General features: G+C 44.3%; 1 protein-coding gene across 3 annotated transcripts in view; it reads right to left on the minus strand.

Moving 5' to 3' along the window:
* The window catches only part of map4k5 (mitogen-activated protein kinase kinase kinase kinase 5), a 51,892-nt gene that overhangs the window by 37,161 nt on the left and 1,138 nt on the right, over window positions 1–13,593 (minus strand). For 2 of the 3 annotated variants that reach the window (XM_035428589.1, XM_035428573.1), the window contains exons 2-3: window positions 12,883–13,131; window positions 5,211–5,268 (exon numbers count right to left, since the gene is read on the minus strand). In XM_035428589.1, the coding sequence (XP_035284480.1) occupies window positions 5,211–5,268; window positions 12,883–12,990 (166 nt within the window). In that variant the 5' untranslated portion in view covers window positions 12,991–13,131. Of the gene's footprint in view, window positions 1–5,210; window positions 5,269–12,882; window positions 13,135–13,593 lie in introns of all 3 variants that reach the window. The other variant, XM_035428579.1, reaches the window with a different exon arrangement.

Below are 13,593 nucleotides of genomic sequence, written 5' to 3' on the forward strand. Positions count from 1 at the left end.
CCATTATATCCCGTCTTAAGATCCCCGCTGACAAATCCGGAGCGGAGATCAAGAAGCGGGGGGATTTCTTTGTCATCTGTCCATGTGATACGTGCGAGTGCTTAAGACACAAGCACCGTCTAAACACGTCGCACCACAAAATGCAATTAATCCATTTTGTCTGACTGTGCCCTCTGGATGGGTGGCTGTGGAAGCCAAACCGCTCAAACTAGATCAGGCTTGAGCCTGACGATAGCAGGCCGCACGGAGGGCGCAGTGTAACAGATATCGAACAGGAATGCTGCGCTGAACGCAGGAAAAGCAGCAGCGGCAGAAACTCTGAATGAGACCTGATGAGCGGTGCTTTGTGAGGGCTGCTGGGAGCACAAAGCCCCCTGCTAATCCCACTAATCTGGAGCGCATAACTCTGTCACTGGGTCACCCAGCGAACAGACCGACCCGAGCCCTGCGTCCTGCATGGGCCCTACGTCCTGCACCCCACCCACTAACCCCCACACACCCCCTCTGCACCCCACCCACTAACCCCCACACACCCCCTCTGCACCCCACCCACTAACCCCCACACACCCCCTCTGCACCCCACCCACTAACCCCCACACACCCCTTCTGCACCCCACCCACTAACCCCCACACACCCCCTCTGCACCCCACCCACTAAGCCCCACACACCCCTTCTGCACCCCACCCACTAACCCCCACAAACCCCCTCTGCACCCCACCCACTAACCCCCACACACCCCCTCTGCACCCCACCCACTAACCCCCACACACCCCTTCTGCACCCCACCCACTAACCCCCACACACCCCCTCTGCACCCCACCCACTAACCCCCACACACCCCCTCTGCACTCCACCCACTAACCCCCACACACCCCCTCTGCACTCCACCCACTAACCCCCACACACCCCATCTGCACCCCAGCCACTAACCCCCACACACCCCCTCTGCACCCCACCCACTAACCCCCACACCTTCTCCTAGACCCCCAGTATTCTCTTATCAGATTAATCACCATCACCCTTTGTGACTCTGAATGTCACAACCCCTAACCCACCCCCCCCCCCCCCCACCCCAAGGTAAATTATACCCTGGGCAACACAAACCCCTGAGGGAGTTTTAACCCAGTGTGATACATTCTTCTCATACCATAGCAGGGCTCAATCTAAGGCCACAACGCACACGCACTTCACAGGCAAGCCACAGTCCTACTAGAGGACCTAAAGCACCAAAAAAGTGTATCAGCGAATATATAATCATTTTACACACACACACACACACACACATCGTACAGCTGCATGTGCAATGGTTGCGCTAGCCCATGGGATGCTGCGTCTTGGAACGCAGGACATTCCTAAATCTGTGTACTGATTCACTTGCGTTCGGTAAAAAAAAAACAACAACTATTTTTGCCATAATATGCCAGCTCACAATAATGACACAATTAATGCATGTCATTCATAATTTTATTACAACATTTGTAACAGAATCGGGATGAAATAAACCACAGATAATGTATGACATAATGAAAAATCATTTTTTCCACACAGGCTGATTGGTGCCACAGGAGAGCTGGCACCAATCAGAGAAGAGGCAGCTTGTTCTTTAGCGCTAACGTAGAGGCAGCTTGTTCATTAGCGCTAACACAGAGGCAGCTTGTTCTTTAGCGCTAACGCAGAGGCAGCTTGTTCTTTAGCGCTAACGCAGAGGCAGCTTGTTCATTAGCGCTAACGCAGAGGCAGCTTGTTCATTAGCGCTAACGCAGAGGCAGCTTGTTCATTAGCGCTAACGCAGAGGCAGCTTGTTCATTAGCGCTAACGCAGAGCCAGCTTGTTCATTAGCGCTAACACAGACGTTCATTAGCGCTAACGCAGAGCCAGCTTGTTCATTAGCGCCAACGCAGAGCCAGCTTGTTCATTAGCGCCAACGCAGAGCCAGCTTGTTCATTAGCGCTAACGCAGAGGCAGCTTGTTCATTAGCGCTAACGCAGAGCCAGCTTGTTCATTAGCGCCAACGCAGAGCCAGCTTGTTCATTAGCGCTAACACAGAGCCAGCTTGCTCGTTAGCGCTAACGCAGAGCCAGCTTGTTCATTAGCGCCAACGCAGAGGCAGCTTGTTCATTAGCGCCAACGCAGAGCCAGCTTGTTCATTAGCGCTAACACAGAGCCAGCTTGCTCGTTAGCGCTAACGCAGAGGCAGCTTGTTCATTAGCGCTAACACAGAGCCAGCTTGTTCGTTAGCGCTAACGCAGAGCCAGCTTGTTCATTAGCGCTAACGCAGAGGCAGCTTGTTCATTAGCGCTAACGCAGAGGCAGCTTGTTCATTAGCGCTAACGCAGAGGCAGCTTGTTCATTAGCGCTAACGCAGAGGCAGCTTGTTCATTAGCGCTAACGCAGAGGCAGCTTGTTCATTAGCACTAACGCAGAGGCAGCTTGTTCATTAGCACTAACGCAGAGGCAGCTTGTTCATTAGCGCTAACGCAGAGCCAGCTTGTTCATTAGCGCTAACGCAGAGCCAGCTTGTTCATTAGCGCTAACGCAGAGGCAGCTTGTTCATTAGCACTAACGCAGAGGCAGCTTGTTCATTAGCGCTAACACAGACGTTCATTCGCGCCAGCGCAGTCGTAACCTGAGCATTCCTGGCTGACAGCTGGAATAGGGCCATGTGTGTCCAGTCGCTGCACGTTCCCGCTCAATATGCCGCAGTTACGCGGCCGAAGTTGGAACATGTGACTACAGGCCCCGGCCGGCTCTGTGGGACTGACTGAGCCGCTCAGGAAACAATGTCACAATATTTCTTCCTGCCTCTGCCAAACCAAGAGAGTCAAGAATCAAGCGATTCAATTCAAGTGTGAAAACAAACATGCATTGCACTTCATATCGAACCGATACGAGACAAGACGAGCGCAACTGAACAAAACTGGCAAGTAGATTGGCAACAGCAGTAAATGTGCCTCATGTGAATGCCAATGAACATACCACAGTATGCATGAGTTCACTAGAACACAACTGTACATAAACTAATTAGTAGGGCTATGTTGGGGATAAACAACCCATTACAGTGCATCGTATAGACTATATGTCATCCCACTGCTAGATAACAGCATGCAATACAGAAGCAGAAAATTACATCCAAATTCAGGGAATGTGCAAAGTTCATCAGAATTTTTTGTTTTTAAAATACCTGACACAACAGAAAAATGTAAAAAATATGAGAAACTAGTTCATGCAAAGTACACCATGTTATCTCCGAAGCAGCAAGCAAATAGTCGGTCATGGTGAATTAGCATGAGCTTTTATTTGCGAGTGAATTGCCTCTGAAATTAACACGCACATTCCCGAAGGTAGTTGCGCTCTATTTAATAAAAGGAACGTTAATATTTTCACTAGGTATGCCAGAACGTGTCTGAACACACATCTCTCTCAATGCAATCAGCCAGAGCTGAATGGCTGAAGGTACGTGCCCGCCAAGAATGTTCAAAAATAAACAGCGCTTGGCCAAGGCCGGGAACCTTCCGCAGATTTAACAGGATACATCTGAACAAATACACAAACGTATCTCTGTTGGAGTAGGTTTAACGTGCAAAAAATAAGAAGAGAAATACCCTAAACAAGATGCTCCTTTTTAACAGAATCTTAGGCTATGTTTAAGTGCCTATTTTAACACTTCATAATAAAAAGCTATGGAATTGTCTTTCATGAGACCACCGAAAACCTTAATGCCGGCAATAAACATTTACCAGAAATAGTAACTGCATGCAAACTTGTCACAAAATTGTTGAGTTGAAAACTGTGGTCACTGCTATACGTGAAAGGAATAACACATGAAGATTTACCAAATTGTGCACGGATGACAGAACTGTGGCATTATGGTCATTCACATGACTGCAGTTGGTACATGAATGACATCAGCAACTGACAAAGAATTTCAAAATCTCACACCACAATTTAGCTAGACACGATGCGTGGGGACTAACTCATCTCCTCATATGATGAGACAAGACTGCAAGCGTACAGTAAACCACAGCCAACCACACAAGCGTGAGTCCAAACACACAAAAATTGAAAATATTCCACTCTCTGTAACGGGTCTTTCTTAACTGAAGCAATGTTACACCCGTGCCCTTTGAACAGGCAGGAAGTAAGAAGTCCAAAAAGTACGTTCTGAGCACACAAGTTGGCGACAAGCTTTAAAAAGGTGTCAGAATGCAGGTCATACATTATTTATTCAAAGAAAATGACATTTCATACAGTAAATCATCTTGAGGCAAAACAGATAAAGCAGTTGATTTGGGTTGAGGCCACTGACAGTTCGATTTGAAATATGGCTCGTCATGATTTCCCAATAATACTATATTTCACACATTTGTAATTAAAAATAAATAAATAAATCTACGACCCAAAAGAGCAGTCTTATGGGTCTTAAAAGCTAAAACACTGCACTAAAATGAATTTCCTCTTGATGTTCCTGCACTTTATCTAAAGGTTTTTTTAAATTTTACAGCATAAAATTAAAGATTAACCAACTGAAGATAACTTAGAAGAATCGAAGGTTGGGGTTCCCAATATTCCCTTAAAAGGGAAGCTAGCAGGTTATAAAGATTATATATCTACTTTGCCTAACAGGAAATTACCTGGCCAGTTAAAACATTGACTTCCTTTTCTTGCTGGACCTGCCATACTCTACAAACATGTTGTGTGCATTTTGTACTATTAGCACAGCTAACTAGCTACTGGCTGTGAATGCAGCTCAAATGGCAAGGTAATATATTCATATTGTTCAATACAGGCAAAGCCAATTCACAGAGGTTTTCTGTTTGGAGCAGATAAAAGCTGAAAGTTAACTACAGTTGGCACCTGACTAGCTATCTATCTGGGCAGCAAATCATATATTTTCAAGACTTTCTTGTCTTAACAGTATATCATATTTTCATGCTGTAACAGAAAATAAAATTTTTCTGAACACTGTGAAGCAGAATGTACCCATTCTGCCTGTTAGGAGGTGGCTAGAGCTCTGCTAAAACTGATATTAACTCCCAATCCATACATTAAGACATAAATCGGCTTAGAGACCAAGAACAGTAGTCCACATTAAGCGCAAGAGAGATTAGTTTGAACTGATTGCTTTCATGCTTAAATGACCCAAACAACAGAAAGAAACACTGGGTAAAAACGGCATGTCCACAGGAGAGAGCAGGAGAGAGCAACTCACCTGGTTCCAGCTTGATTATTTTCACAGCAGCAAGCTCTCCCGTCTGTATGTTCCTGGCCTGTGGAACAAGCACGTGGGGGGGGGGGGGGGAGGGGGAGAAGAGAAGAGCAGGATGTCACAATCATTTCACTCCGTGCAGGATTCTGTGCTGAGATGAAACACGAAACGTCACATGCACAAAAGAGGTGGCCACTAGAAACACAGCAGCAGTCTTTTTTGGAAACCCACTGAAAGGCAAGTCAAGGTGACAAATCCCAGCATTGTTCTACAGTAGATCACAGGTGCACCTGACGTGACTTCTGAGAGTTACCTTTCGATTTAAAGAAAATGCATTGATCACCGTACCTTGACTACAGCTACAGTAGTTTCATTGTCATGTTTAGATTAATCAAACATTACAGCCAAACCATTAAAAAAGGACTTTCAAAGTACAAGGCTCATATATTCATCTCAAATATACTAATTCAGCCAGAAATTCCACCATCAGGTAGCGAAATGTAGGTCAGCAGCATCAACCGCCAATCCAGCTCAAGACTGTGTACCACACATAAGCCAAGGACCTACAAGCTTGTGCTCAATCAACCTTAAACCCCCGACACGACCGCCTTTCAACACTGGAAATACCACAGAGATAAGACAGACCTAATCTCATGCAGGACAGAGGAAAACACACACAGAAAAAATAACACATTCTACTCAAAACATGAGCGATCTGATGACCTCTATGACCCCTCATTTTGGGGCATCTGGTTTCCACGCCAAATGAACTGGGACACTGTGCACCTGCACAATGTGTTTTGGATCTTTCAGTGGGCCAGTGCAAACCTCATTTTTTTGCCCACTGTAGTTTATCACAGATTTATCAATGAAATGCAACCACTACATTGCTGGCAGATCAAAGACGTGTTTTACTTTGTCTCTGAAGGCTTTATTCTGAATCACCACACGTCAAGCCTGCAGCAGGACAAGTACTTTTCTCTGCATTATTGTGTAGACAAAAACTTAAATTTGTAGGATGAAACCAAAATTCAACACACATGCAGACAAACTACTTCCTTAATGTAGAAATGAATAATTAAATGCTCAAACACATATGTAAACTCATGTATTTCCTGATACATTCTGCCAATCAAAGCCAGCAGACTGGACACAAGTGCAGTGTAGCTCCTCTGGTACAGCCAGAGTCTCCTGGTTAACAGGAGAGATAGCTTGCTTAATCTTGCATTCAAGTACATTCAATTAATCTTTTTCACATTTAATAGAGTTTATTAATTTATTCATTTCGTTTCTATGTTTCCTCCTCCACAGAAGCAACCTTGGTGGCAAAAACTTTTCAAGAGATGAGAAAAGGGGAATTGGGAAGGCAACTGCCGAAGCCATTTTCATTTTATTGTCAGTCAATAAACGAGTGGCAGAATTAGTCATAGTTCCTTCGTAGGCAATATCGAAAGAAAGTTCCGGTAACAGCCCGAGACAGGCTGGCATTTACACACAGACGAGGGCAGGTGCGTGTCGGGCGGCTACGTGCGTTTCATAACAGAGTAAACACAGCCCTTTTCCACACCTCAAACGAGGATGCGCCCCTGCGCTCTGAGAAAGGGGATTAATGCTTGTCCTTCAAACAGGCCTTCCTGCTTAAACCGGTTCACTTTCTACTCAAAATTACTGCCCATTGTTTTGGGAACCCTCAGCTGTGTCTGCTTTCTGATTGGACGAGATAAAAGAGAAGTGAGCACCGGCACAAGGCACAAGGTCAGTTCAATGAAAATGCACCAGCAACGGCCGTGCAGATCAAGAGCGTCGGCTGGATAAAACTGTCCCTGACACTGGTCTTATTAGTCAAAACTGTAAGGGAAAGAGAAAAAAATAATTGTAATTCTCTCTGGGAGCATCTGATGGTGAATTTGGGCCTCCAACATGTTAATAAAATCAACTTTAAGCCCACGCCCAGACCAAGTATTGCGGCACATGAAAACATCTTAAACAAAGCCACTGCATTTTGATTGCTTTCTTGTTCTCTTAAATTCAAATAGCACAAAAGGGACTCAAAGCCATCGTCAATGGTGCGGGCATTCATGTCACAGTAGCACAGCTGAAGGAGGACACATGACGTTGTGCAATACACCACAGCTGGCCTAGATCAACGTTCAGCTTCAAGTCTGATGACTGGAACCCCAGCCTGTACACCATCACTAAACAGGGCCACGCACTGACAATGCAGCCGACTAAACAAATCACTGCAAGAAACCAACAAAAAAAAATTCAGTGCGGCAACTCACCTCAAACATAACATCAAAGTTATGTTTACATCATTTAAGCACATGTTTATTCCTGCTCCCAATCTAAAATGCCAAACTAAAACTGTGAGCCTGTATCATCAGTACTTCCTAATCTGTATATTCAGGAAGGACGGACTAGCATTAACGTCTTCTGTGGTACGAGCTGCTCCGTGCGGACATGTTTGAGAAGCCTCCATTGCTAGCTTAACTGTCCCAGGCAGTCCTGCAGACACCGAATCAACCTGAAGAGCCATTATGGGGCAATGAAACAGGGAAAAAAAAAAACACAAATTGTGTTAATACCAAGTGACATGTCAAGTTTCAGAGACGATGGTCTCAATCAAATTTGTAAAACAACTTTTGCCCAAGATGATGACTTTTATCAGCCAGTAACCTTCAGCTGTGGGCCCTATATGTGGGCCTTGCTGATGTAGCTAGCTAGCGTTTTGTGCCAGAATGAAGAGCAATGGCAGCAATAAAGAGAATGGCCTTCTTGTTGACTGTGGTCTGGGACTACATGAAGGCGGGGTTTCAAAGCCATTATGACAGGCAGGGAGTAGCAGCATTATGTGACATTTAAGGATCCATTTGGGAACACCAGACTCCTGGACTCCTTGAAACAACATAAGCCGTTTTGCTTGTTTGACTTGACATCAGTTTTTTTTCATTTTTTTTTAAAGCTTGCTAAATGGGACAGGATGATTTCCCTTGTAAATATCGACTGTCAGCAGGTCTATTCAATCTAACTCCTGTTTGCTAAGGTAAAACATAGTAGGAGACAGACTGACAGGTACATCTTCAATTGTGTACATCAACCCAAAATGTGAGATCAATTCACGTATAACCTGTAGCTGCAGGTGCCAAATTTGGCCAACCCTCTCAATTTTATGTACTCTTCTATTTAAACTGTACTTTGAAACCATTAGGCGCGACACTTTGAAATTAACTGCGAGTCACAATCGACAAGGCGGTGTAATTTCAGAGAGATGAAAGATAAGAGCTTCATACTATTTGCAACCCGTGCCAGATATTTCACTGCAGCTGGCTAAATGTATTATTTTACGGAGTGAGTGCCGTCTCTCCCCTGATTGGCTGGCCCCTCAGGGCTGGTGGCGGCGGCGGCGGCTCTGTGAAAGGAAATGCAGTGGAAACGCGACCCGGCACTTCTCCCAGCACTCCGGCCGCGAGCCCAGAGATCGCGCTTCCAGTCCCTCCTGGCTCAGGCTCCGAATGTGGAAAAGCGCGCGCCACAACTACAAAAAAAAGAACTCCCCCCCCCACCCCACAACAGGAAAAAAAAATCCGAACTATTTCCGATGTCAGCTGGGCTGAGAGCTCACGCACGGGAGTGCGTGTTTAGACAAGGGCCTGATGGTATTTCAGTGTGCCACGGCCCTCGGCAGCACTGTGTGGGGAACGCGGTGCCTTCTGTAGGTCGTCTGCCTGGGCTAGGCCTCGGAGTTTCGCTCGCACTTCACACAATGGGTAACGGCTCACAGAAACACACACTGCAGGGACGGGAGGCTACACCCCTCTTAACAACGCCTATAGTCAGTACAACAGTGAATTCATTTATTCCCGTAGGTTTGTAAAATTCTGACGAGCACTATGTTCACACTGGCCACAAAAAAAGTGAAGTTTTTCCATGATACGAGACACAGTTGCATTTTAAATTTCTTTCTGTTACTCTGAAGTTTAAAATGAGCAGTAATGTTTCAAACACCTTTCATAACTTTTGACCTGTTATTAGAGGACATACAGATCCTGCTGCACAAAGACATTCACTCCATTAAAACCAAGTTAAAGTCAACCGGTTCTTCCAGAGAAGAAAAAAAGGATATTGGACTAAAAGTATTTCTGAACACAAATACAACCAGTATTGCCCCCTTACCCATGATGCAAAGCTCAAACCCCACATTCTGACCACAGAACATCTTCCTGTGTTGTCACATGTTGAGAATTGGCTTCCTGATAGAGACAAAATGCCTCGGCTTTTCGGGCTTGGATTGTGAACTGGCATAACTGTTCAACCCAGCTTCTGCTACCAAGTGTGAAAGGGCCTCATAGTAGCCCTGGACCTACTACACTAGAGTAGGAGATAAGAGCTGCAGCTTAATCTTCCCATGCGATTGTAGAGCATCCAGGAGCATGGCAGGGATTGCGGTCTATCTGCACTTTCAAATAACTTTCAGCACTTCCTGTATGTGACCTCATCGCTATATAAACACAGACGCACGTACTGCCTGAACTTAAAACCTGCTGCGTGTTATCTTATCATGATCTCTTCCACTACAAATCGGGTGCCAGTTAGACTTGTGTACACAACACATAGATATGAGCTTAGCCATCAGTTTCTAGAAGATACAAAAACCTTCAGAAAAATTCCACTTTAATTTGCAAAACTCAATAGAAAATCGATGCATTTCTCAAAATCGCATAATGAACTTTTAAAAAATGCTTACTTAAAAATTCTGTTATTTGTGACAAAGACCTTGGGCTACTTGATAGTTTTCCTGCTACAATCCTATTTTCCTTCTAAATGTGACCCTTAGTGATGCTTGAAGATAACAGGGTTTCTTCCAGGCCTGCTGTCTACACAATTCAACATCAACAGAAAATGCCCTGCACAACAGGGTTTCCTAACCTTTTTTCTGTGACATAACACTTTTCATAACCAAAATAAATTCCACGGCACACCACTATCCCATTAACCACTAAAACATTACACACACACGTTCAATTGTGGTGGAATTTGAAATTTTTCCACAGCACACCGGTTGAAATACACTTCTGTAGAGCACGGCAGGGCTGCAGTGACTGGCTGAATCAGTCACAGAATAGGACCAATATGTGCACTTCTGACAGTAATCCTTATGCAAGTCTGCTTCTGCTCATTTTACACTACAGAAAATGCTGAACTACAGACTAGCATTTTACCCGACTGCCTCAGTCTGAGCTCTTCACATACACAAAAATATAAACAATGCACAGAGGATAACAGTTATTCCTAGCACGAACACAACACAAAGCAATACAGTTACATCAGTGAAGACCTAGCTTGGAATAGCCCTTTTGGAAAGGGATAAATTATGCCTTAATGTATAATAAAAACAGAAAAGTATTGGTTCTGCTAACTTTAGGCAGTTCTGGCATACCTACCCTACACCTTGTCAGCTACAGTGCGATGCAAAACGGCTCTTAGCCTTTCTGTTAAATTCTCAAAGATGAAATCAATAGTGGATCACTTAAACCATCCCAAGTTCCATCCCAAATGACAATGGGTCAGTTTTTATTATGCGTCACAGCAGTGGTTACACGTTACTAAGCATTACTTACAATTATTACTTGAATTGGCAGCAGTCACAAATAGCTTGACCACAACTTCAAGTTATCTGGAAACAGACAAGCCGAAGTTGCATTTGCATGATCAGAAATTGAGTTTACGGCTTCACTCGGCCAATAAATAACTTAATGCATCAGCGCTGCGCTGTGCGAGAGAACACACACTGTGGTCTGCTGCAGAACTAAGCAGAACCTTGTGTCTGCAGCTCGGCTCTCCGTCTGCACGGCCAGCAGCTCGCCCACAGAACAGATCGCTTAATCAGTGCATCTGCTGAATGCCACTCTTAAGGGGCTCTTTGCATTCTCCAGGAGTTGGCGGATCATCACATCAGCGCAGCCCAAAGAAAACAGCAGTCATTCAGTTCGCTTTCTATCCCTCCCCTCTGCTCTGCAGCTAATGCCCTATTGAAGAAAAGCAGCTGAACGTTTCGGCGCTGCTAAATCGTGAGGAAGCGTTTTGAGACGCTTACGATTCCTCGTAGAACAACAACAAAATAAACGCTCTTCCACTGCGCTGGGCCTCGCCAGGTTGCGTACGTACAGGGTTGGGAAAGATCAGCAGAAACTCACGATTACAGCCCAGGATTAGTTACACTGGGATAAGCTATGTAAACTCTGGGGTTTAAGTGAAGCTAGGCAAGTGTACAAATGGCATTAGGTTTCATCTAACGATGATGCGTTATAGCGGGGACTGACAAAACGTTTTAAACAATGATTGAAGTGTAGGAGTTCAGTTTATTTGTTTACACGGTCAATGATTTTTACATATTGGTCAACTCAAATTAGCAAGGCGGGGTCACACATATAGCCATTCAAATGATCTGATGGTGCAACCGTTTTGCAGAGATTTGGGTACTGGAGGAAACACTTGATTGTTCGATTGCCTGAGCGAACACTTGCCTTTGCTCTGCAACAGCTGGAAACAAGGGAGAATCTTTTCAACAGATGCTCAATAATTTGTCCCTTTCATGTTTTGAAACATTATTGAACTCTTAAACAAATCCTCTTAAAATGCATAGCCACCGCTGTAGTCTATAAGGACAACACAAACCAGACTGTCCACCATTACAAAGGTCCCATTAGGAAGCAGTAGACACCTGAAATATGACCCTGAACTGAGCTCTCCACAGTTCATACACATCTTTTGTTGCTCTGAATGATTAATCAAACCACATAAAGACTTTACCCCACTTTTCAAAAACACACTGTACAAATAACAGCAAATATGCATCATGCAAAGGGCATCTGCTCATCACAATCATTCTGTATGAAAACCAATCGTCTTGCACAATCATGTATATCTAATAGTTTTTAAAAAATGACTATATGGTTATAAAAAATGGTTATATTAGTGATACAGCTAGAAACCCTCATATTGAGAACATGTAACCACCACCATTTTCCTAGCTTTGTTCACATTATATGAGACCCGTGATAGGCTTTCAGCCGTTAATACATTACAGTGGAAATGTATCTTTGAAACTGTATGCACGCACGTCATAGACAGCGTGCAGTGAAGACTCTCTTGTTTATAGCCACTGTGCCGGAACTTGCAATATACGGGCAAACACTGTGATAATACCTCCATGGCCACAGGTGACAAAGTTTCACGCTGGAACAGAAGCAGCCGATATTACCGCTTACTGAAGTGCCATCGGAAATGAACAGGTTATGTAATACTAAACAACACGTGAAGAAAACCAAATGCAAAGACTCGATGAAAGACTGTAGCTAGGACCTGGAAAATAAATTTAATAATGACATTTTAACGCTCTCATTCGCAGTCGTTGTTTCCTTTTAGAATTAAACAGTTTTTCCCCGTTAACTTGTCTGAATGCAGAATATCCAACCGCACTTCGTGAACTCACTAACTTCGCTGGCTGAACTGTCAGTGCAAACGCAACAGCTGTGTAGGTGCTCGATGCATTGTGAACGATGTGTGAAATTCTTAAGAGGTGTGAGCAAAACTGAACACGTGCATTATCGACACATATAACATATAATTAACGATTAACTTGCCAATTTCCACAATGAAATTAAAGGATAAATACCTTGTACACGTCTCCATATGTACCGCTTCCAACTCGCTGAATAAGCTCAAAATCCTGTTGTGGATTTTTCCTTTGAATTTCCCCGCTGGGCCGGGAGAAAACATCCATGATGGTCTCGTCCTGCGCTTTACATTAACCAGACAGACTGTAAGGAAACGACAATCTTCTGCTCCAGCAATGTATGACTGGTTTTCTCGGTTTCTAAAGTAACACAGCTTCTGTTTCCAAATATGGCTTCTGGTCCATTTCCTGCTGGGGGGAAAGAAAAGGGAGTGTGAAGTACAAACAGCTAACTAGCTACAATCCCAGCTAATGTTACCTTACTAGCTTACATTACACACTGGTAGATAGCGAGCGTTAGTGGCATGCCAAAGGCGAAAGGGCGTTATCTGAAATGTCACGGGAGTCACCACTTCTTTGTAGCCAATGAGTACACTGGAACAAACTACCCAAATAACGTTAAGGTTACTGCATGGCAAAAATAAACATGCGTTAATTAGGCTAGCAAGCCAGCAGACAGTCTGGTTTAACGCTAGCAAGCACAACCTATTGTCTTTATTATTTTCTTTGTTTGTATATCAGCTTGCACAGCACTATTGGACGTTCACAACTTGCCATATTCAGTCGTGGCAATACTACTTGCATGTTGACTAGCGGTTGCCATACCCGGCTTTAAATTAATGATTCAGTAGTCAAACGTTAGTTTATAAA

The sequence above is a fragment of the Anguilla anguilla genome, chromosome 1 (assembly GCF_013347855.1).
Source record: "Anguilla anguilla isolate fAngAng1 chromosome 1, fAngAng1.pri, whole genome shotgun sequence".
In the NCBI taxonomy this organism is placed as follows: Eukaryota; Metazoa; Chordata; class Actinopteri; order Anguilliformes; family Anguillidae; genus Anguilla; species Anguilla anguilla.